Source organism: Anolis sagrei, chromosome 13 (assembly GCF_037176765.1).
Source record: "Anolis sagrei isolate rAnoSag1 chromosome 13, rAnoSag1.mat, whole genome shotgun sequence".
Classification (NCBI taxonomy): Eukaryota; Metazoa; Chordata; class Lepidosauria; order Squamata; family Dactyloidae; genus Anolis; species Anolis sagrei.
The window spans coordinates 12027465-12053148 of NC_090033.1; the positions used below are offsets into that span (position 1 = coordinate 12027465).

The 25684-nt window shown below is 44.0% G+C and overlaps 1 protein-coding gene across 2 annotated transcripts in view; it reads left to right on the forward strand.

The window, feature by feature from the left end:
- TP73 (tumor protein p73) overlaps nt 1–25684 on the forward strand; it is a 95789-nt gene that overhangs the window by 54960 nt on the left and 15145 nt on the right. For both annotated transcript variants that reach the window (XM_060758739.2, XM_060758738.2), the window contains one exon: nt 23860–24046. In XM_060758739.2, coding sequence (XP_060614722.2) covers nt 23860–24046 — 187 coding nt within the window. The remainder of the gene's footprint in view (nt 1–23859; nt 24047–25684) is intronic.

Here is a 25684-nt window from a genome sequence, read left to right on the forward strand (position 1 = left end):
GGACACCTTTTTCAGGCAAAGTGGAATAACTGTGTACCTGTTACATGACCTTTTCAAAACTGCTCTTGAAGACTTGGGTGCTAAGGTTATTTTCATAGAATCCTAGAACTGGAAAAGAGCCCAAGGACCATCCAGTCCAACCCCTTTCTATCAGAAGCAATCCAAGCAATCCCAACATCTCCTGTTTCAAACCTCCAGAGGATGAGACTCCACCAGGCATTTCATTTCGCTGCCAAACAGCTCTTACCATCAGTAAATTCTTCCTAATGTTGGTAGAATCTCTTTTTCTGACATTTGAACCCATTGCTCTGTCTCAGTCTCTGAAGCAGCAAAATTAAGCTTTCCACCTCCTCAATGGGACCTCCTTTCCAATATTATGACTCTCGTGTTCCCCTTAAGCTCTCATCCCGAACTCCTTAAGCTGCTTATGATAAGGATTCATCATTTCCAGACCTTGGACCATGTTGGTGTCCCTTCTCTGGACATTACCCTTCCCCTGGAATATTGCATTTAAATCACCCCTGACAGATGGCCATCCAGCCTCTGTTTAAAAGCTTCCAAAGAAGGAACTTCCACCACACTCCGGGGCAGAGAGTTCCACTGCTGAATGGCTCTCACAGTCAGGAAGTTCTTCCTCATGTTCAGATGGAATCGCCTTTCTTGTAGTTTGAAGCCATTGTTCCCTTGCGTCCTAGTCTCCAGGGAAGCAGAAAACAAGCTTGCTCCCTCCTCCCTGTGGCTTCCTCTCACATATTTATACATGGCTATCATATCTTCTTCAGGCTAAACATGCCCAGCTCCTTAAGCCACTCCTCATAGGACTTGTTCTCCAGACCCTTGATCATTTTAGTCGCCCTCCTCTGGACACATTCCAGCTTGTCAATATCTCTCTTCAATTGTGGTGCCCAGAATGGGACACAATATTCCAGGTGTGGTCTAACCAAAGCGGAATAGAGGGAAGTATTACTTCCCTAGATCTAGACACTATGCTCCAGAATCTTGCCTGGTGTCGATGTGAGACTGACCGGACGGTAGTTGTTTGGGTAATCCTTTTTCCCCTTTTTGAAGATTGGGACCACATTGGCCCTCCTCCAGTCTGCTGGAACTTCTCCTGTTCTCCAAGAACTCTCAAAGATGATTGCCAATGGTTTCGAAATGACGTCCATTCGTTCCTTCAATACTCTTGGGTGTAATTGATCTGGCCCTGAAAGGGGACTTGAACTCATTGAGAGCGGCCAGGTATTCCTGGGCGACTTGTTTCCCAATTTGGGGTTGGATGTCCTCTAATCCCTCATCCACTCCATCTTGCTGAGGTTGAAAATGACTTTCTTTTTGTGAGAAGACCGAGGCAAAGAAGGCATTAAGTAATTCTGCCTTTTCCCTATCCCCTGTCTGCATTGCCCCATCTTCTCCTCGAATAGGCCCTATCGCTTCCTTGTTTTTCTTTTTTCTACTGACATAAGAAAATAAGCCCTTTTTATTGTTTTTAATGTCCCTGGCAAGCGTGAGCTCGTTTTGTGCTTTAGCCTTGCAGACCTTCTCCCTACAGGTGTTGGCTATTTGTTTGAATTCTTCTTTAGTGATTTCTCCCTTTTTCCACTTCTTGTGCATTTTGCCCTATCTCTCCAACAACAAGAACAACACTTTATTTGTATTTCACCCTATCTCCCCAACAACAACAACAACAACAACAACAACAACAACACTTTATTTGTATTTCGCCCTATCTCCCTAGATTCCAGCATATACAGAGACACAAGGCAACCATTCAGTGCCTCAAAACAATGAAACACAGACACACAGATAAAGGTAAAGGCTTCCCCTTTACCTTGGGGTGGTGCTCATTTCCATTTCTAAGCCAATGTGTCTGCATTGTCCATAGACACCTCCAAGGTCATGTGGCTTGCAAGACTGCATGGAGGGCTGTTACCTTCCTGCTAAAGTTGTACCTATTGATATACTCACATTTGCATGTTTTTGAACTGCTAAGTTGGGAGGAGCTGGGGCTAACAGCAGGAGCTCATCCTGAACCACCAACAAGTAGGGTCAGCAAGTTCACCAGCTGAACAGTTCAACCTGTTGTGCTACTGTGGCCCCATAAACAGCTTATTTATTTATTTACAGTATTTGCATACCGTTTTTCTCACCCCGAGGGGGACTCAAAGCGGTTTACACATAAGTAATGGCAAAATTCAATGCCAGTACAAACAATTGCGATTATACACTACAATTAGACATAAATCAATTTAAAAACAGTGCATCCACAAGCAATAAAACAATCATTAAAACAATAAAACAGTCTCGTCCGTCGAATCGCCGTTCTGGTCATTGACTTTCCGAAATGCTGCATACATTTACTTCTACTGCCCGAAGGCCTGGTCCCAAAACCATGATTTCAATTTTTTTTCTAAAAGCCAGGAGGGAGGGAGCGGATCTTACCTCATTTGGGAGTGTATTCTATACGTGAGGGCCACAGCCGAGAAGGCCCTGTCTCTCGTCCCCACCGGGAGCATCTGTGCTATTGACGGGAGCAAGAGCAGGGCCTCCCCAAATGATCTTATATTACAAGGTGGGACGTAGACATGCATTCGGACAAGTAAGTTGGGCCAGAACCGTATAGAGCTTTACAGGTGTTAACTATACAATCCCATAAACCTTCGTGTTGCATCCCTCCAGACAAGGGAGCAGTCTCTTATTTTATCATCCCACCACTGAAATGAAAGCACACACAACTCTAACCAAGATATTGAGAGAGAGGGGCTTTGTTTGAAGGTGAAACAGTAACTCAGTTTATTTGTAGCATTCTTGTAGTTTAAGCGTAGTGGTTACAAAAGATCAAATGCTTGATGATTACAGAACAACGTTTCAATATGAGTTCCATTCAATCTATTATTTCTCTTTCTCATCGGCTTGTTTTTCTGGCTGCGGATGCAGATCGTTCATTCTTGCACTCCCTATGTCCCCAAAAGCAATACGAGTGAAGGCATTCAGCACACAGTGTCCGCACAGCGTAGTTGTATCAGTTTCATACCACTTTATGCAGTTTTGAGATTTACAGATCAAACTGGCTCCATGTGATGCAATTTTCGGACGCAAGGTTTAGTTTCAACATGGGCTCTGGCCGATGCAATTGGGGGATCTATAGTTTTTGTGTCGACAGCAGAGAAGAACTTTGCAGAATGTGCACTGCTTCTGGGCCCATCTCCGCTCACTGTGCAATTCGGCAGGCCTTTCTCTCTCATCGTGCCTCCCTCTAGATAATAATGAGAAAGCCAAGTCGCGCCGTGCGCTAGGCATGTGCTCTCCTCCTCTCCCCATTCTAACAGATTTGGCCGGGCTGGTTAACGGTATTTGCGGTTTGCAAGATGCTACACGTCGGAGGGAAATGACAGACACATTATTATCACCTCTCCGCCGCTCTCTGCCCAAACCTGCCCGGCGAAGGGGGCCCTGCAGCTGCTTGCTCCTAGAGAGAGGGGAAATTAGCCGCCCCGGGCAGTGGGTTTCTCTTCTTTCTTTCTTTCTTTCTTTCTTTCTTTTTTTCCTTCCTTCCTTCCTTCCTTCCTTTTCCTTCCTTCCTTCCTTCTTTCTTTCTTTCTTTTTTCCGTCCGTCCGTCCGTCCTTCCTTCCTTCCTTCTTCCTTCCTTCCTTTCTTTTCCCTCCTTCCTTCCTTCTTTCTTTCTTTCTTTCTTTCTTTCTTTCTTTTTTTTCCCTTCCTTCCTTCCTTCCTTCCTTCCTTCTTTCTTTCTTTCTTTCTTTCTTTTTTCCGTCCGTCCGTCCTTCCTTCCTTCCTTCTTCCTTCCTTCCTTTCTTTTCCTTCCTTCCTTCCTTCTTTCTTTCTTTCTTTCTTTCTTTCTTTCTTTTTTCCTTCCTTCCTTCCTTCCTTCCTTCCTTCTTTCTTTCTTTTCCTTCCTTCCTTCCTTCCTTCCTTCCTTCCTTCCTTCCTTCTTTCTTTTTTCCTTCCTTCCTTCCTTCCTTCCGTCCTTCCTTCCTTCCTTCCTTCTTTCATTCTTTCTTTCTTTTCCTTCCTTGCTTCCTTCTTTCTTTCTTTTTTCCTTCCTTCCTTCCGTCCTTCCTTCCTTCCTTCTTTCTTTCTTTCTTTCTTTCTTTTTTCCTTCCTTCCTTCCTTCCTTCCGTCCTTCCTTCCTTCTTTCATTCTTTCTTTCTTTTCCTTCCTTCCTTCATTCCTTCTTTCTTTCTTTTCCTTCTTTCTTTCTTTCTTTCTTTTTTCCTTCCTTCCTTCCTTCTTTCATTCTTTCTTTCTTTTTCCTTCCATCCTTCTGTCCTTCCTTGCTTCTTTCTTTCTTTTCCTTCTTTCTTTCTTTCTTTCCTTTTTTCTTCTCCTTCTCCCTTTCCCCAGAAAAGTGGGTTTCTTGGGATTTATTGGCTACAGATCTCAAATATATCTGGAGGAGAGTGGAATGAGGAAGGAAGGAACAGGCAAGGAAAAGGAGGAAAAGGGAAGAAGAGAGGAAGAGGCATAAAGGGAAAGGAAGAAGCAGAGAGGGAGAGGAGGAAAGGAAGGAAGAAGGAAGGAAGAGTGATGGGAGATGATCGAAGGAAAAGAAAAGAAAGGAGGACAAAAGAAAGAAAGAGTAATGAAGAAAAGAGAGAGGGAAAGGAAGGAAAGAAAAAGAAAAAAGGAGGACAAAAGAAAGAAAGAGTAATGAAGGAAAGAGAGAGGGAAGGGAAGAAGAAAGGAAAGAAAAAGAAGAAAGGAGGAAAAAGAAAGTAACGAAGGAAAGGGAAGGGAAGAAAGAAAAAGGAAGGAAAGAAAAAGAAGAAAGGAGGAAAAAATAAAGTAATGAAGGAAAGGGAGAGGGAAGGGAAGAAGGAAAAAGGAAGGAAAGAAAAAGAAGAAAGGAGGAAAAAATAAAGTAATGAAGGAAAGGGAGAGGGAAGGGAAGAAGGAAAAAGGAAGGAAACAAAAAGAAGAAAGGAGGAAAAAATAAAGTAATGAAGGAGAGGGAGAGGGAAGGGAAGAAGGAAAAGGGAAGGAAAGAAAAAGAAGAAAGGAGGACAAAAGAAAGGAGTAATGAAGGAAAGAGAAAGGAAAGGGAAGAAGGAAAAAGGAAGAAAAAAGAAAGGAGGACAAAAGAAAGAAAGACAAAAGAAAGAAAGAGTAATGAAGGACAAAGAGAGGGAAGGGAAGAAGGAAAAAGGAAGGAAAGAAGAAAGGAGGGCAAAAGAAAGAAAGAGTAATGAAGGAAAGAGAGAGGGAAGGGAAGAAGGAAAAGGAAGGAAAGAAAAAGAAGAAAAGAACAAAAGAAAGAAAGTAATGAAGGAAAGAGAGAGGAAAGGGAAGAAGGAAAAAGGAAGGAAAGAAAAAGAAGAAAGGAGGAAAAAAGAAAGAGTAATGAAGGAAAGACAGGGAAGGGAAGAAGGAAAAAAGGAAGGGAGGGAGAAAGAAAGATAGTTGGGTTGAGGAAGTTGGGAAGAAGGAAAGAAGGAAGGTAAAGGTAGGTAAGGGGAAGGCGGAAGGGAAGACAGAAGTTAGGAAGGAGGGAAGAAAAGAAGGGAGGGAGAATGGACAAAAGAAAGGAAGAAGGAGGAAGAAAGGGCAATGGAAAGAAAGAAAGAAAGAAAGAAAGAAAGTAAGAAAGAAAGAAAGAAGAAGAGAGGAAGGGCAAAACAAAGAAGGAAGAAAGGAGGGATGGAGGGAAAGATCAGGAAAGGACAATGGAAGGAAAGGAAGGAAGGAAGGGCAATGGAAGGAAGGAAGGAAATAAAGAAAGGAGGAAGGACAAAAGAAAGAAGGAAGAGAAAGGAAGGAAGAAGAAAGGGAGAGAAAGGGAAGAAAGGAAGCTTGGGTTGTTGTAGGTTTTTTCGGGCTATATGGCCATGTTCTAGAGGCATTTTCTCCTGACATTTCGCCTGCATCTATGGCAAGCATCCTCAGAGGCAGTGAGGTATCAGTGGGCATCCTAAGTAGGGAACTCTGATAGTTGATACCATTCCCTTGGAGAAGGATGGAAGGCAATCCCTCCCTTTGCCATTCAAGTCCAGACAGCTCTGTGTCAAGCGATGATGATAAACAAGATCTTATCGGCGGGGATTCTGTCGGGACACATCTGCCTGGCAGCCCTGAGTGGGCGAGAGAGGCGACAGGACTGTAAATAAAGAACAACACTCAAACACAGGGGAACTCCAGACAAGAAACAATCAGGGCCAGCTAATCACCTCTCAACAAAGGATTCTCCCTAAAAACTGTCAGGCTATGAAATGGTAATCAAGGTGGCCAATTGAAACATTCATACCTACCTCCAACAGACAAGAGTTCTTTCTCCCACCCTGGATCTTCCACAATTTTTCTAGTTGAAGGTTTTCCTCTGACATGAAGTCCAGTCGTGTCTGACTCTGGGGTGTGGTGCTCATCTGCATTTCTAAGTCGAAGAGCCGGCGTTGTCCGTAGACACCTCCAAGGTTATGCGGCCAGCATGACTGCATGGAGTGCCGGGGAGGCCTCCCTGATGAGCAACGTGAGCCTGCCAAGGGAGGAGCAGCACCACGCGGCCTACTCGCGCGTAAAGCACCTTGCGGAGCAGCTGCCCTTGGCTGCCCATCGGGCCTGACGGATAGCGTGAGCCAACCAAGGGAGAAACACTGTGTGTGGGGGGGGCGCTCCTCCTCCGCGGGCCGGATAAGTGCTCTTGGCGGGCTGGAAGTGGCCCGCGGGCCGTAGTTTGGGGACCCCCCCGCCTTAGATGCTCATTGGCCTTGTAAAATACCACTGGAAAAGTCAATGTTTGCTTTTGGGATTTTACAAAATATTTACAAAAGTGGGCAATAATAATAATAATAATAATAATAATAATAATAATAATATACTTTATTTATATTCTGCCCTGTCAGATTACAGTATGGCAGTAATTGTTATACAATTAACAAAGGCAGACAGTACATAAACAAAGGCAAAGGCATCCCATCTTTTTCCATCTCCGGCATCTGGAGGCTGTGCTCGACTCTGGCCATTGGGGAGGGCTGTTGCTCCATCTTCCATGCCGAGGAGCTTTGTTGTCCTTAGCCACTCTCCTGATAGAATCACTGGCATGTCTGCATGGGAGCCTTTTATTATCCTTCACCTATTTATCTACTCACATTGCTGTTTTCGAACTGCTAGGTGAGCAGAAGCTGGGCTGATGGTTGGGAGCTCACCCCACCTGCACTTGAACTGTAATGTTAGTTTGTGGGATTAACAGAACTCAAACAGAACTCAAAAACCACTGGACGAATTGACACAAAATTTGGACACAAGACATCTCTCAAGCCAACGAGTGACCATCGCTCATAAAAACACTGGAAAACACAGCAGAAGGGACTTGAAAAGCCAAAAAATAAAAAAATGCATTGCAAAGCATGCGCAAAACCACATATATACACATACACACACACACACACACACACACACATATATATATATATATATATACACACACACACATAAAACACATATACACAGACTGGGCCACAGCAACGCGTGGCAGGGGACAGCTAGTCTATATAAATAAAAATGTAATGTTTGTTTGTGGGATTAACAGAAGTCAAAAACCACTGGGGGAATTGGCACCAAATTTGGACACAAGACACCTAACAACCCAATGTATGGCCTTCATTCAAAAAATTGATTTTGTCATTTGGGAATTGTAGTTGCTGGGATTTATAGTTCAGCTACAATCAAAGAGTATTCTGAACCCCAATAATGATGGAATTGAACCATCGTTGAACCACAGAACTTCCATGACCAACAGAAAATACTGGAAGGGTTTGATGGGCATTGACCTTGAATTTGGGAGTTGTAGTTCACCTACATCCAGAGAGCACTATGGACTCAAACAATTATAGATCTGGTCCAAACTTGGCACAAATATTCAATATGACCAAATATGAACACTAGTGGAGTTTGGGGAAAATAGACCTTGACATTTGGGAATTGCAGTTGCTGGGATTTATAGTTCACCTACAATCAAAGAGCATTCTGAACTCCACCAGTGATGGAATTGAACCAAACTTTGCATTCAGAACTCCCATGATCGATATAAAATTCTGGAAGGGTTTGGTGGGCAGTGTCCTTTGGTTTTGGAGTTGTAGTTCACCAACATCCAGAGAGCACTGTGGACTCAAACGATGATGAATCTGGACCAAACTTGGCACAGATACTCAATATGGCCAAATGTGAACACTGGTGGAGTTTGGGGGAAATATAATCTTGACATTTGGGAGTTGTAGTTGCTGGGATTTATAGTTCACCTACAATCACAGAGCATTCCGAATCCCACCAATGATAGAATTGGGCCAAACCTCCCACACAGAACCTCCATGTGAGCCACAGCAATGCGTGGCAGGGGACGGCTGGTAATAATAATAATAATAATAATAATAATAATAATAATAATAATAATACCTGCTACTTTCCGGCAGATGTCAAGTGGTGCAACACTGGCTAAACTGTGTAATTTTTTCAGTGGTGTGGGGCGCAGATATCCCATTATAAAGGATATAGATCTTTCTTGTCGTTTTCACCCTCCTTCCCACTCTTCCCGCATGTGCTGTTTTCCTTTCTCTGAGCACAGCGGCAGAGCTACCAGGGACAGCTCCTTTTGAGAAAAGGCCAAAACAAAACCTCGAAGCCAAACCCTCTTGCAAAGGCGCCTGAAGCTATCCGGCCCTTTGCAGCAGCAGAAATGGAATTGAAGGTGTTGAGAAAAATATATCATGGAGGTTTCTTTTCCGCCACCAAACTTAATTAAGAGTGAGCAGAAGGTCGGCTGAGAGAGAGACCTTTAGATTTTGTAGTGTTTTGAATGAGATCGGCGGGAGTTTTTGTCTTCCGGTGATTTACTAATCGCAGGTGAATTTACCAGTTAAGATTGTTTGCATCTCTCTCAGCTTTGGTGGCCCTTGGCTGTAAACTAGGATTGTTACATTAACTATTTACCAGAACTCAGATGTAGGTTTGTACTTCTTCCCGCAGATGGATCTGGCTCTGTGTTGCTCATTTATTTATTTATCATGTCCGTATCAACCAGACAATTGTATTACATTTTTAACAAAACAAACAGACAAAACACAAAGTTTGCAAGCTTGGTAGTTGATTAAATGTCCTTTGACCAGTATCTGGCCCCTTGAAGTGCCTCTGGTGTTGCCGCAAGAAGGTCCTCCATCGTGCATGTGGCAGGGCTCAGGTTGCATTGCAGCAGGTGGTCTGTGGTTCGCTCTTCTCCGCACTCACATGTCGTGGACTCCACTGTGGCCCCATCTCTTAAGGTTGGCTCTGCATCTCGTGGTGCCAGAGCGCAGTCTGTTCAGCCCCTTCCAGGTTGCCCAGTTTTCTGTGTGCCCAGGGGGGAGTCTCTCATTTGGTATCAGCCATTGATTGAGGTTCTGGGTTTGAGCCTGCCACTTTTGGACTCTCGCTTGCTGAGGTGTTCCAGCGAGTGTCTCTGTAGATCTTAGAAAACTATTTCTTGATTTAAGTCGTTCACATGCTGGCTGATACCCAAACAAGGGATGAGCTGGAGAGGTCTCTGCCTTGGTCCTTTCACTATTGGCTGCTACTTCCCGGCGGATGTCTAAACAGTGTAATTTCTCCACTGATGTAGGGCGCAGACACCCCGTGATAATGCGGCATGTCTCATTAAGAGCCACATCCACTGTTTTAGTGTGGTGAGATGTGTTCCACACTGGGCATGCATACTCAGCAGCAGAGTAGCATAGCGCAAGGGAAGATGTCTTCACTGTATCTGGTTGTGATACTCAGGTTGTGCCAGTCAGCTTTCGTATGATATTGTTTCTAGCACCCACTTTTTGCTTGATGTTCAGGCAGCGCTTCTTGTAGGTCAGGGCACGGTCCAGGGTGACTCCCAGGTATTTGGGTGCGCTGCAATGCTCCAGTGGGATTCATTCCTTCCCAGGTCATCCTCAGAGCTCGGGATGCTTGTCTGTTCTTGAGATGACAAGCACATGTTTGTGTTTTAGATGGGTTAGGGATCAGCTGCTTTTCCCTGTAATAGGCAGTAAGGGCACCTAGAGCTTTGGAGAGCTTCTGTTCAACCATCTCAAAGCTCCCTGCTTGAGCGGTGATGGCATGATCATCAGCATAGATGAAGCTCTCTGTCCCTTCTGGCAGTGGCTGGTCATTTGTGTAGATGTTGAACATGGATGGAGCACGTTCCCCTGAGGCAGGCCATTCTTCTGTTTCCGCCATCTGCTTCTCTGGCTCTGGAACTCAACAAAAAAGCTCCTGTTTTGTAGCAGGTTTCCTATGAGGCGGGTGAGGTGGTCGTCCTTTGTGATATTATATTATATTATATTATATTATATTATATTATATTATATTATATTATATTATATTATAATATTACATATTTTTCTGTGTTGCTCATGAAGACATTTGACTTTACTTCTCTTACGTTCCCAGATCTTGCTTAGATTTTCTAGCCCCAAGAAGTCTATTTTTGCACACCTCAATTATCCCTGATCCTATAGAACTAAGAGAAATGGATTTTTAGAGGGTTTTGCTCTTCTTTTTCAGACCCCAGAACTACCAAAGTAATGCCTGATAAAGAAATGTATAAAACATTGGGTTGCTGTGAGTTTTCCGGGCTGTCTGGCCATGTTCCAGAAACATTTTCTCCTGATGTTTTGCCCACATCTCTGGCAGGCATCCCAGAGATTGTGGGGTCTGTTGAAAACTAGGCAAGTGAGGTTTATATACCTGTGGAATAATGTCCAGGGTGGGCGAAAGAACCCTTGTCTGTTGGACGCAAGTGTGAATGTTGCCATTGGCCACCTTGATTAGCATTGAATAGCCTTGCAGCTTCAAAGCTTGACTGCTTTGAAGGTTCATAGTGCATCCTGGATGTAGTTGAACTACAACTAGATCTCCAGTAATTTTTCTTGGTCATGGACGTTCTGTGTGTCAAGTTATTTCCAGGTCCATCGTTGGTGGAGTTCAGAATGCAGTTCTTAGACTGCAGGTGAACTATACATCCCAAGACCTACAACTCCTATAAATCATGGTGAATTCTCCCCAAATGTCTCTAGTATGTTCAGTTGCTGACCAATTCCTCGGTTTGCTGTGTGGCATAGAAAAGTATAGGAAAAAGTTAAGGGAGAGGCAGTTGCCAGGGTTATGCAAATTCCACACCAATGGAAAGAATCAGAAACACTGGGATGTCTGTGGTGGAAGAAACACATAAAATCTAGGATGAAATTGTCTCTGAATTAAAGCATTCCTTGGGCGGTGTTTGGAGAGGACATTGGCAGGAGTTGAGCCACATGTTCATGGCACTCGCTATAACCTGAAACGTCATTGGAGGGAGGGCTTTTGGTGGCTCCTCAGCACTCTTTGTGGAAGTGGAAGCCTGTCTGTGGCATTGGACACCCCTGCCACATGCACACATATTTCCACTTTTACTGTGGATACACACATGCATGTGTACATACACACACACATATATATACACAGGCTCATGTTTGGAAGCTTAGAGTTAGGAATGGTACATCTAAGGGTGCATCTAGAAGTAATGTGGTCTGACACCACTTTAACTGCCATGACTCAATGCTGTGTAATCACGAGAGACATCGTTTCACAAGGTATTTAGCCTTCTCTGCCCCGGAGCACTGGTGGCTCACCAAACTACAAATTCCATTATTCCATGACAGTTGGAAAGTCTCGTTGTCCAGTCATCATGTTGACTCAAAACCCTGGAGAACCCTGCCAGTCAGCCATTGTAGTCCAATGGTCCCCAAGTTATGATCCATAAACAATTGCTTGGAGAAGACATTGTTGAATTAGCAGAACCAAAGCAAACCTTTGGACAGCTAAAAAAAAAAAACCAACACCCAAATAGTGCTCATGAACTTGTGGTCTCCAAATCATAGTTGTCTCCTTTCCTATGTTCTTTCATCTCCTTTCGATCGGGAAACATCCTGCGTGGTTTGACGAGTCCCTACATGGCACGGCATGTTTGGCTGTTGAGGACATTCCACCATCCTCCCCATATACAATGTGAATGGTGTGCCAAAACACCCCATCCCCTCAACAATTATCCCTTGAACATATCACCTCATGCAACAAACATTCAAGGTATGTTAAAGTGCTGGGGAGGTGCCTGTCCATACATGTCCTTCCTGCGTAATATTCCAGGAAGGAGAAGATGGTTCCTCAAGAGCAAAACAGGGCTCGGAAAAGCTGGATTGTGAACTACACTTCTCAGAAACTCCCAGCCACTACCGTGAAAGTTTCCAAGCTTTGGATCAAAGGTGGCCATGACCTCAAACTTAGATTTGTTGACTTCTCCATGATGGTTTGACCATGTTAGAACCTGTTAAGGTGGTGATCCTTCAAGTCGTTCTTTGATTCATGGTGGTAATGACCTCAAGCTTAGATTCATTGACTTCTCCATGATGGTTTGACCATGTTAGAACCTGTTAAGGTGGTGATCCTTCAAGTTGTTCTTTGATTCAAGGTGGCAATGAAGTCAAGCTTACATTCATTGACTTCTCCATGATGGTTTGACCATAGTAGAACCTGTTAAGGTGGCGATCCTTCAAGTTGTTCTTTGATTCATGGTGGTAATGACCTCAAGCTTAGATTCATTGACTTCTCCATAATGGTTTGACCATGTTAGAAACCATTAAGTTGGCGATCCTTCAAGTTGTTCTTTGATTCATGGTGGTCATGACCTCAAGCTTAGATTCATTGACTTCTCCATGTTGGTTTGACCATGTTAGAACCTGTTAAGGTGGTGATCCTTCAAGTCGTTCTTTGATTCATGGTGGTAATGACCTCAAGCTTAGATTCATTGACTTCTCCATGATGGTTTGACCATGTTAGAACCTGTTAAGGTGGTGATCCTTCAAGTCGTTCTTTGATTCATGGTGGTAATGACCTCAAGGTTAGATTCGTTGACTTCTCCATGATGGTTTAACCATATTAAGGTGCTGAACATGTCAAGTCGCACTCAGGAATTTAGGACTTTAACATAATGGCCCTGATCATTGCTCTACCTGGCCCAGGTAAAATATCTAAGTGGCAACCATGGCTCTCCATAATTACATAAAGGACTCTTTTTTACACATACCTAGAAACCTTTGGAGGTCTTCCATGTAAGTAAAACACAACCCTGCTTTGTGATTGTGTGTCTTCAAGTCATCTCTATGACAAAGCTATTAAGGAGTTTTCATAGACTGAGTGGGACTTGTCCATCTCCTTCTTGAATTGCTTTGCCCAGAACTTGACACAAGGCTATTATTCCAGATTAGGTCTGACCAAAGCAGAATAGAATGCAGCTGTGACTTCCTTCGGTGTAGACACTATACTCCTGTAGCTCCCATTGGCTTTTTTTAGCTGCCACATCACACTGTTCATCTTGTTGTCCACTAGGACTCCTAAATCCCTCTCACAGCAGAACAGCCAGACTATGACTTCCCTCAACTAGCCCAGGTATGGGCAAACCCAGACCTTGGGGCTGGATGTGACCTCTTGGGCCCTTTTCTCAGGCTCTCCTTTATCTCACCATCCTATCCATCCTTCCTTCCTTCCTTCCTTCCTTCCTTCCATCCATCCATCCATCCTTCCTTCCTTCCTTCCTTCCTCCCTCCTTCCCTCCCTCCCTCCCTCCCTCCTTCCCTTCTCTTCCACACTTTCATCCTTCCCTCCCTTTTGTCCTTCCTTCTCTCTTTCCTTCCTCCTTCCCTCCCTCCCTTCCCTCTCTCTTTCTCCCTTTTGTCCTTCCCTCTCCCCGCTCTTTCTCCATCTTCTACCTTCCCTTTTGTCTTTCCTTCCTTCTCTTCCTTTATCCTTCCCTTCCACTCTTTTGTCCTGCCTTCATTCCTTCCCTTTTTCTTCTTTCTCCCCATTGTTCTCCTTCCTTCCCTTTTGTCTTTCCATTCTTTCTTCTTTCTTTCCTTTATCCTTTCATTCTTTCCTTCCCTCATTCCTCGCTCTCTCTCCATTGTTATCCTTCCTTCCCCTTTGTCTTTCCTTTCTTCTTTCTTTCCTTTATCCTTCCCTTCCTTCCATCCTTCTCTTCATCCCTTCTCTTTTTTCCTTCCCTTCCACCATTTCATCCTTCCTTCCTTCCTGCTTTCCTCTCTCCCTCTTTCTCCTTCCTTCCTTCCTTCCTTCCTTCCCTTTTGTCTTTCCTTTCTTCTTTCTTTCCTTTATTCTTCCCTTCTTTCCTTGCCTCTTTCCTCTCTCTCTCTATCTCCATTGTTCTCCTTCCTTCCCTTTTGTCTTTCCTTCTTTCTTTCCTTTTTCCCTCCCTTCCTTCCATCCTTTTTCATCCCTTCTCTTTTTCTTCCTCCTTCCACCCTTTCATCCTTCCTTCCTTCTTTCTTCCTTCCCTTTTGTCTTTCTTTCCTTCTCTCTTTCCTTTATCCTTCCCTTCTTTCCTTCCCTCTTTCCTCTCTCTCTCTCTCTCTCTCTCTCTCTCTCCATTGTTCTCCTTCCCTTTTGTCTTCCCTTTCTTCTTTCTTTCCTTTTTCCCTCCCTTCCTTCCATCCCTCTTTACATCCCTTCTCTTTTTTCTTCCTCCTTCCACTCTTTCATACTTCCTTCCTTCCTTACTTTCTTCCTTCCCATTTGTCTTTCTTTCCTTCTCTCTTTCCTTTATCCTTCCCTTCTTCCCTTCCCTCTTTCCTCATTCCTCTTTCTCCATTGTTCTCCTTCCTTCCCATTTGTCTTTCCTTTCTTCTTTCTTTCCTTTATCCTCCCCTTCCTTCCATCCTTCTTTTCATCTCTTCTCTTTTTTCCTCCTTCCCTTCCACTCTTTCATTCTTTCTTCCTTCCCTCTTTCCTCTTTCTCCTTCCTTCCTTCCTTCCTTCCTTCCTTTTTGTCTTTCTTTCCTTCTCTCTTTCCTTTATCCTTCCCTTCTTTCCTTCCCTCTTTCCTCTTTCTCCCCATTGTTCTCCTTCCTTCCTTCCCTTTTGTCTTTCCTTTCTTCTTTCGTTCCTTTATCCTTTCATTCTTTCCTTCCCTCTTTCCTGTCTCTCTCTCCATTGTTCTCCCTCCTCACATGTGCTGTATTGTCATTTAGCTTTTGGGGGGTTTTAAGTGCTTTCCACTGCTTTTGGGGATTTTTTATGAGTGATGGTCACTTGTTGGTCTGTTAGGGGTGTAGTGTCCGAATTTGGTGTCAATTTTTTTTGAGTAATGTTAATTCCACAAATGAACATTACATTTTTATTTTTATTATTTATATTATTTATTTACTATATTTATATACCACCCTTCTCAGCCCGAGGGCGGTTTACAAAACGGCACTATTCAATGCCACAATAATATAAACAGTTAAAAGCATATAAAATCCATACAATTCCATAAACAATAAAATCAATAAAACATAAAACATAAATCGTCTGCATCTCATTTCCAGAATTTCCAGAGACAGGTTAAGTTCCAAGGAGAGAGAGCACCTTTGGCTTCTGATTATATTTTAGATAAACACTGAAAAGGATGTGTTGTTGCGTGTTTTCCGGGTTGTGTGGCCATATTCCAGAAGTATTCTCTGCTGATATTTCACCTGCATCTATGGCAGGCATCCTCTGAGGTTGTGAGGACTGTTGGAAACTAGGCAAGTGGGGTTTATATACCTGTGGAATGATGTCCAGGGTGGGAGAAAGAACTCTTGTCTGCTGGAGGTAAGTGTGAATGTTTCTATTGGCCACCTTGTAATTACCTAGCAGTTTCAGGTGTGGTGTCTTACTGCCTGGGGGAATCCTTTGTTGAGAGGTGATTAGCTGTCCTTGATTGTTTCTTGTCTGGAGTTCCCCTGGTTTTGAGTGTTCTTTGTGTGTTTTTTAATACTGGTAGCCAGATTTTGTTCCTGTTTATAGTTTCCTCCTTTCTGTTGACATTGTCCTCATGATTTCAATGGCTTCTCTGTGTAGTCTGACATGGTGGTTGTGAGCGTGGTCCAGCATTTCTGTGTTCTCAAATAATATGCCGTGTCCAAGTTGGTTCATCAAGTGCTCTGCTATGGCTGACTTCTTCAGTTGAAGTAGTCTGCAGTGCCTTTTGTGTTCCTTGAGTCGTGTTTGGGTAACGCTGCTGCGTTTGGTAGTCCCTTTGTAGACTTGTCCACAGCTCTCTTGTCCTTTGCTGAACTTATCCAAATCCACTTCCATGTTATAATCAAACGTTATCAATTGTCCTTTAACCCAATTACCCAATGGTCCCACATCCATGTTTTAAGCTTCTTTCTAAAGGTGAGGAGGGATGATGATGACCTAATTTCCCCAAGAGGCGGGGGGGCTACCACCAAGAAGGCCCTGTCCCTCGTCCCCACCAAACGTGTTTGAGACAGAGGTGGGGCCGAGAGCAGGGCCTCCCCAGAAGATCTTAAACTCTGAGGTGGGACATGGAAGGAAATACGTTCGGACTGGAACCGTATAGGGTTTTATAGTCAAGACAAGCACTTTGAATTGTGCTTGGAATTAGATCGGCAGCCAGTGGAGTTGACACAACAAGGGGGTGATATTCTCCCTGTATGACGCTTCGGTGAGTAATCTAGCTGCCACCCGTTGGACTAATTGCAGTTTCTGAACAGTCTTGAAAGGCAACCCCATGTAGAGCGCGTTGCAGTAATCTATTCGGGATGTGACCAGAGCATGGACCACCGTGACCAGATCAGACTTCCCAAGGTACAGATGCAGCTGGCGCACAAGTTTTAACTGTGCAAAAGCTCTCCCAGTCACCACCAAGACCTTGGGTTCCAGGCTCAGCGATGAGTCCAGGATCACTCCCAAGCTGAAAACCTGCATAACCCCATCCAACACAGGCTGTAACCCTATGCCCTGTTCGGCCTTATGATTGACCAGTAGGACCTCTGTCTTGTCTGGATTCAACCTCAATTTGTTAGCTCTCCTCCAGCCCGACACAGCAGCCAAGCACCGGTTCAAGGTCTGGACAGCTTCCTTGATGACGGGTGGGAAGGAGGGACAGATTTGGACATCATCCACATAAAGATAACACCTCATTCTGAAACTCCGGGTGATCTCTCCCAGCGGCTTCATGTAGATGTTAAACAACATAGGGGACAGTATTGAACCCTGTGGGACTCCACACAACAATGGTTGTGGGGTCAAACAGGTGTCACCCAGTAACACCTTCTGGGACCATCCCTCAAGAAAGGACCGGAGCCACTGCAGAACAGTGCCCTCGAGTCCCATATCTGTGAGGTGTTCCAGAAGGATACCGTGGTCAATGGTATCGAAGACCACTGAGAGGTCTAGCAGAACTAACAGGGACAAATTCCCCCTGTCAAGCTCCCGGTGAAGAACATCTACCAAGGCGACCAAGGCTGTCTCGGTTCCATGTCTTGGCCTAAAACCAGATTGTGACGGAAATAGATCATCAGTGTCTACCAGGAATCTCTGGAGTTGTGAAGCCACCACACGTTCCACGACTTTGCCCAAATAGGGAAGATTGGAAACTGGCCGGAAGTTGACTGAGTGGGGTCCACTGATGGTTTTCTCAACAGTCGTTCCCTTGATGTATGGCAAGAACACTTTTCCTCTGGGAAAAGGATGCAAGAATCTATACTTTTTTATGGACATCCATTCCCAGAATCGCCCATTGGTGGTGGGAGATGATTTTACAGAGTTCCATCTCCCAGATAAGACACTCTGGGAGATGGAGTCCTTAAAGGCCTGCAACTATCTCGCCAACCTCAAAGAGAAAGTGATAAAAGGAACATCTCCATCGCAATGAACTTGGCAGTCTAGAGAGCATTGCAATCCCTCCCAGGTCGTTTTAGGGGAATCGTGGGGGAACCTCCTTGGCCAGGTGTTTGCCTCCTGTCAAAGCACCCCTTTCATGCTGGCATTACCAGACACGTCCCCGACATGCCTGGGAAACGAAACAGCTCCAGGACAGCGGAGGGGCTTTCTACGCTAAGCTGCTTGCGGTGCAAGTGATCCAGCGGTGCCATGTTATGACACAAAGAGAGCGCATTGCCCCGCCGGGGGAGGAAGAGGGCTGCCGCAATGCCGGTGCAGACATGCCTCCCTTGATAACCCCAACAAGCCCCAACAGCTCCAGGGAGGCCTTCAAAGACCCATCATCAACAACAACAGACCCATTTGGGAGTCATCTGTCAAACGGCGCTGTGTTGGATGGGGAGATCAAGGCAAAGAGATCTGGATAGAATCAAAGAACAAGAGATTTGGAAGGACACCCAAAGGGCCTCCTAGTCCAGCTCCTTGCCTTGTTGGAATATGCAACTGAAGCACCCCATCCAACTAAAGATCTCAAAGACCATCCTGATATTGTGGTGGAATGAGTTCTCAGCTCATTCTTTCATGCATGCAGAGGCGGCCCTAGGTAATTTTCAACGGTAAGCAAACAGTATTTTGGCGAATCCCCCAACCAAACATTGATATGGAGCAGGAACGAGAGGGGCTAATCGAGGCTCAAGGGCCCGGCCCCTTCGGGAAGAGGATCGTCCGGCAGTGAGGCAAGGAAGCCAAGGCTCCGGACTGCTAAGGCTGTTGTGAGCCAAGGGGGCGCTCCTCAAGTGGTGGTCGAGGGCATTTACAGAGGCGCCTCTGCACCCCTGGCAAAAAAAAGTGTACTGTGACCGCTTACTTCGCGTAATGGACGAGCCACCCCTGCATGCATGCAAACATCTTCCTTCATTTTGTAGGATACACGAGCAAATATTGTGGGGCTGCAGTGGTGCAGCAGTTTAAACTGCTAAGCTGCTGAACTTGTTGACTGGAAGGTCGGCAGTTCAAATCCGTGGACGAATTGGGCTCCCGTTATTAGCTCCAGCTTCTGCAAACCTATCAGTTTGAAAAAACGCAAATGTGAGTAGATCAATAGGGATCGCTTCAGCAGGAAGGTAATGCCACTCCATGCACTCATGCCAGCCGCATGACCTTAGAGGCGTCTACGAATAATGCCGGCTCTTCTGCTTAGAAAGGGAGATGTGCACTAACCTCCAGAGTCAGACATGACTGGACTTCGTGTCAGGGGAAAACCTTTACTTTTAAGGCCAACAATGCACATCAACGCTTTTAAAAGTGGGAAAGGAGGCATTTTCTAACTTTCCTGTAACCTGGTGGTTCTCAAACTTCCTAATGCCGCTACCCCTTAGTACAGTTCTTCATGTTGTGGTGACCCTCAACCATGAAATTATTTTTGTTGCTACTTCATAACTGCAATTTTGCTCCTGTTATGAATCGTAATGTAAATATCTGATATGCAGGATGTATTTTCATTCACTGGACCAAATTGAGCACAAATATCCAATACGCCCAATTTTGAATACTGGTGGTGTTGGAACCACAGAGACCTTAAAGGGCCAGATTCAAAAGTGGCTTCAAAACAGAGTTTATTAAAACAAAAGAAAAAGGACGCAGAGGTACTTAAATGCAGTGCCACTGGTCAAAACTCAAGAAACAAACCAGACCTGGTCCAAAATGGTCAACAGAAATATAATCCAGATTAACTTGATACAAAAGAAACGAATCAAACAAAGCGCTCTGAGGCAGAACAAAAAGGCACAGTACACAACTGGTTAACAAAAAAAGGAGGGGCCGCAGGAAGAGAAGCATCATCAGCTGAAGTCCAGGGTTGAAGAGAAAGAATCCAAAACAGCGCTGCTCCAGTGTTCGCAGAAGCAGCGTCTTTAGCCAAACCAGTCCAGGTTCAGGAAGGGAGAAGTCCACATTCACGAGAAGCCAATCCGGGTCAATAACATGCAAACAATCAGGAGGTCCAAACTGCAGATCCCAAACCAACGCCGAACACGAAACAGGCAGCAACAAGTCTACAAGAATCCTTTCCAATGCACAGCACCCAACACACGAACGCTCATCAACACCTTGCCTTCTGCAAGGACCCATCACCCCTGAACCCACTTTTATTTACAAATCATCATCAGAAGATGAACTGACCATCGCCCCATCATTATCCCCCGCAGTTGCTCCCAGCTCTTCACGTGAATTCCCTTGTCCTTCCCTCCAATTCCTCCATCCCCCTGCCCAGTTGTACCCCCTGATTGCCAGTTGGACCCCCTGATTGCCAGTCTTCACCCCCAGATAATTCCATGAAGGCATCACTAGTTGTTGGCTGCTCACAAATAGCTTGCACTTCTCTTATCTTAGTCCAATCCATGATGTCTACTTCTTCTCCTTCACTCACAGGCTCTACTGCAACCGGTGGGGTTGGGGGAGTTGATTTTGTCATTTGGGAGTTGTAGTTGCTGGGATTTATAGTTCACCTACAATCAAAGAATATTCTGTACTCCACCAATGATGAAATTGAACCAAACTTGGCACACAGAACTCCCGTGATCAACAGAAAACACTAGGAGGGTTTGGTGGGCATTGACCTTGAGTTTTGGAGTTGTAGCACTGTGGACTCAAACAGTGATGGATCTGGAGCAAACTTGGCACAGATACTCAATATGCCCAAATTTGAACACTGGTGGACTTTGGGGGAAATAGACCTTGACATTTGGGAGTTGTAGTTGCTGGGATTTATAGTTTCTCCCGACCTGTTCCAGTGATGTCTGGGGGTGAGGTGAGGTGGGGGGAATGATTTCCAGACCTTGCCAACATGAGGCCTTATTATTCTCAGTGTTTCCCCCTCCTGGCCACATGTCCCGGCAAATCCACACAATGAGCCTTGTGCCTTCATTTAGAGCAGCTCTTTGTACCTCCAGATTCCTGCTTCAATCCCTTCACAAAGGGGCTCAGCCCCAACAAACAGAGAGAGACCTTCCCACTCCCGGTCATTGTCAAAAAGAAAATAGTAAAAAAAAAATAGAGGGAGGGTTCTGAGAAGAAGAATCAGGATGCTGAAGAGCTTTGGAGTTGTAACATTGGCCTGCCATTGTTGCACAATGCTAATCAAGAACAGGTGAGTGCCATAGTTTCCTACATAGTAGCTTATTAGACTCTGTTGCCATTGTAGTAGCCATTTACAAAGTTGGCCAGCATGATGTAGTGGTTTGAGCGCTGGTCTACAACTCTGAGGCACCGAGTCTCTGCTTGGCTCCGGAAACCCATTGAGTGGCCTTGGGCAAGTTGTACATTCCTAGCTCCAGAAAAACCTATGAAAGCTTGGCCATAAGTCAGAGCTGGTTTGTGTTGGAGCTCAACAGCAAGATGCGGCGGATGCTGAGGAGTCTTCCTCAGAGGATGAGGGGAATGATAGATTTTTCACTGAGTCTGTGTGTGATCAGGCTGAATCACAGACAGAAATGCAGGCCGTAGATCAGAGAGAAGGGCCGACAGCTGCAGAAGAGATAGAATATGTTTGGGATTCTGTTTCTCTTGAGAATCAGCCTTCATGGCCTTCTCAACCTTCAGAGGATGGGAAGTTGCCCCGCAATATTAGATTAGGTTTCCGCTCAGAGAGAGCAAAGGAAAGGTTAATTAGAAGTTCAGAAAGACTTTGTAAGGAACAATCCTTGAATCCAAGGTGCAGAAGAGATGACCTCATGGCTTCTTGGTCAGGTTCGAGCTTAAATTAAGAGCTGGTTTCCTGGTCTCTTCAGAGCAGACAACTTTGCTTTAAAATCAAGTTCATAAATAGCTCTTAAGTTGCCTATGTTTCTGAAATAGTTTTGTCTTCCATAAGTTCCCGTTTTCCTTTTTCATGCTTATGGTGTTATGGATTTATCCATGTGCTCTCAACTTCATGGATTTCATATAGCTTGCATTCATGGATTACTTGTACTTTGCTACCTTTGATTTTGTATTTTGGACTGCTGCTATATCATAGCACCTTTTCTCCTGTTTTTAAGGGGAGAGTTGTCATTTCCCTTTATGTAAATACTTCTGTAAATAAACTGTAGTTAGCTACTTCTGGACTCAGTGTGTTGCTGGATGAAGAGGTGTCCCACAACTACAATGCAACAGCTTGAAGGCACCAAGCAACAAAGCAGAACTGAAATGGGTGGAAAACCACCAAGGTTTTCCAAGGGTGGTTAGGAAAGCATCTTGTCTGAAATGCTTTTGCCACTTAGATCTTCCATTATGCGAGAAATGGTCAGACCTATTATAAGATATGTTTGGGGGATGCTAGTGAACCAAGCAAGGTTGATAATAGTCCCAGTGTCATGACTATAAATACTACAAAATGAGCCCTTCTGATTGTGTAATTGCGAGTGCAAATGGGGATGTGTGTTGGTAGTGAATGCGAGGTCCATCTGGCAGGGATCCTAAAGGTATCACCAAGAAACAAGAAAATGGTAATTGCCCCCAAGATCTTGGGAAGGGAAAGAAATGAGAGTGACACGATCCTTGACTGACATGTGAGGCTTTATATAGATGATCATGGGGAGACCTTGATGAAATAATGTTTGGTAACAGCATCACTTCTGTGCGCTAACAGGAAAGGTCCTTTGAAAATAAAGTGAACCTATAATAACAATAATATATGTGCTGCCACGCGCTGTGCCTGTAATAATTGATTTTTTTTGTGCCCAGCGGGGAGCCGGGGTGCCACGGGTGAGAGGCCTTCAAGGATTTTCCCATACACAGTCTTTAAAAGGCTTGAAATGTTTAACAAAGTTCTTTATTATTGCTTAGGTCTTCAATAAAACAACAAACACTTCTTGGATCTTCAACAGATTAAACAAATGCTTCTTAACTTGCCTCCAAATGGACAGGCACCTTGCTTGGAGAACTATTTCTTTCTTTATCAAGGAAAACCCTTTTTTAACCCCTCCCAGGCAATCTACTGTCTAAGCTTTGCTGGTGTGGGTTCTACTACCGGTTCCAATCTTGGGTCCTGAGTAGACCTACCAGTCAAGGCTATGTAGCTGGAGTTCTTTGGGTCTGCAAAGCTGTTTTCTTCCGAAACTTTAGGACTGTTTCCCTCAGATGCTGTAAAGCTGAGAGGCTGTAAACTCCCAGCCAGAGCTTTGGGACTGTTTTTCCCCGGAATTTCCGCCCCGGATGCTGTAGGAAATGAAGCTTTTCTACAGATGGAGCTAATCCACATCCTGTAGCTTAGCTTTCCACTATAAGACTGAACTAAAAATGGCTCCCTCTCTTCCCATGGCCCTGGGGAAAGGGGCGGAACCAAAACTTAACAATGATAGACAGGTGGCTAGCCCTGTGATTGCAAACCAAGGGAAGCCACCTTGTTGCAAATGCATGGAACCTTGGAATATATGCAAACACTCAATAGAAAAAAAATGAAGCTGAAGCTGTACCAGCACAATATACTTTATTTAAATTCTGCTCTTTCTCTCTGAACAGATTACAGAACATATATGGCAACATTCAATGCCATTATACAGTTAACAAAGACAGACAGTACATAAACAAAGATAAATTATTCTCACATTTTTCCATCTCTGGCATCCAAAGGCTATGTTCAACTCTGGCCATGGGGAGGTGCTGTTGTTCCATTTTCCATGCCAAGGAGCCTGTTGTTCATGGATGCTTTCCCTGATTGAATTGCTGGCATGTCTTCATGGACACCTTTTTATCTCCCCACCAAAGCAGTACCTATTGATCTACTCACATTACTATTTTCGAACTGCTAGGTAAGCAGAAGCTAGGGTTGATGGCAGGAGCTCACCCCAATCCGTGGCTTGAACTGCCAACCTTCTGGTCAGAAATATTTTCTGCATCTGGTGGTGTTAATGGTGGCCCTTTCCAAACTTAGTACATTTGGAAACCTGACGGTCAGGCGAAATTCCCTCCCGATTAGTAACTGCAAAGACAAAAGCTTGGAAGTAATTAGGAGGCCACCTCCATGCTAGGACATTTGGGGAACTGGAGTCCCAAAAGGTAAACTTTCCAAGCGTCATCCTCCAGGATTTCAGGGCAGGAGCTGACCACTTTCCATAGTGGTGGCTGAACCCTACAAATTATCCTTTCCTTCCTAGTATTCCCCGCTGCTGAAGAAGCTCTACTGTCAGATCGCCAAGACATGCCCCATCCAGATCAAAGTGTCTGGCCCTCCTCCGCCAGGGACTGTCATCCGGGCCATGCCCGTCTACAAGAAGGCCGAGCACGTGACGGAAGTGGTCAAACGGTGCCCGAACCACGAACTTGGGCGCGACTTCAATGACGGTGAGACCGTAGTATTGTTGCTTCAGTGATGGAGGACATCAAAGTTTGTGTGTGTCGGCTCTTCAAGGTCAGGGAAGGGTTCAGTACCTTGGAGAGCTCTTGGAAAGCTGAGCTTAAAAAGCGTAGCTATTCAAAAAAAGAATGGTTAACCATCTAATTGGAAAATCTAAAAATACAAGCGTCTGGCTTCCTAAATTGAATAAAGTATTGAATAATAATAATAATAATAATAATAATAATAATAATAATAAGCGAGACTTTACTGTAATAATGTTGAATGATGATGATGATGTAGCCATTCCATTGCCTCTCTCAAGGGTCATCTACATTATAGAGTTAATGCAGCCTGAATAGCCACAGCTCAATACTCTGGAATCCTGGACATTGTGGTTTGGGGAGCTGGTAGAAAAGTTTGACAACCTCATCAAACTACAACTCCCAGAAGCCTATCTCATTGAGCAATGATAGACAAAGTGGTGTCAGATCATCATCATCATCATCATCATCATCATCATCATCATCGAATACAAAGCCAGCATAGTGATCTTGTTTGTTGTGCACTAATCTTGTTGTGTTTCAAATAATAATAATAATAATAAAAACAATAATAATAATAATAATAATACACATCACACAGTCCTAGACGCTTGGGAAGTGTTCGACTTGTGATTTTGTGATACGAAATCCAGCATATAGATCTCGTTTGCTGTGACATACTGTGCTTTTGTGTCAATAATAATAATAATAATAATAATAATAATAATAATATACATCACACAGTCCTAGACGCTTGGGAAGTGTTCGACCTGTGATTTTGTGATACGAAATCCAGCAGATCGATCTCGTTTGCTGTGACATACTATGTTTTTGTGTCAGAATAATAATAATAATAATAATAATAATAATAATAATACACATCACACAGTCCTAGATGCTTGGGAAGTGTTCGACTTGTGATTTTGTGATACGAAATCCAGCAGATAGATCTTGTTTGCTGTGACATACTATGTTTTTGTGTCAGAATAATAATAATAATAATAATACACATCACACAGTCCTAGATGCTTGGGAAGTGTTCGACTTGTGATTTTGTGATACGAAATCCAGCATATAGATCTTGTTTGCTGTGACATACTATGTTTTTGTGTCAGAATAGTAATAATAATAATAATAATAATACACATCACACAGTTCTAGATGCTTAGTGTTCGATTTGTGATTTTTTGATACAAAATCCAGCATATAGATCTTGTTTGCTGTGACATACTGTGTTTTTGTGTCAGAATAATAATAATAATAATAATAATAATAATAATAATAATAATACACATCACACAGTCCTAGATACTTGGGAAGTGTTCGACTTGTGATTTTGTGATACGAAATCCAGCATATAGATCTCGTTTGCTGTGACATAATAATAATAATAATAATAATAATAATAATAATAATAATAATAATTTATTCATAATCTGTTCGATCTCCCCGAGGGGACTCGCATTAATTCCATAGTGCAGAGCCAGCCTGAGACCACAGCCTCCCACTGACCCCATTGCAACATTTTCTTGTAGGTTCTTGTAGGCATATAGTTATTAGTTCAATGGAATGGCCAAGCAGACTAATAGAGCTTTAAAAGTA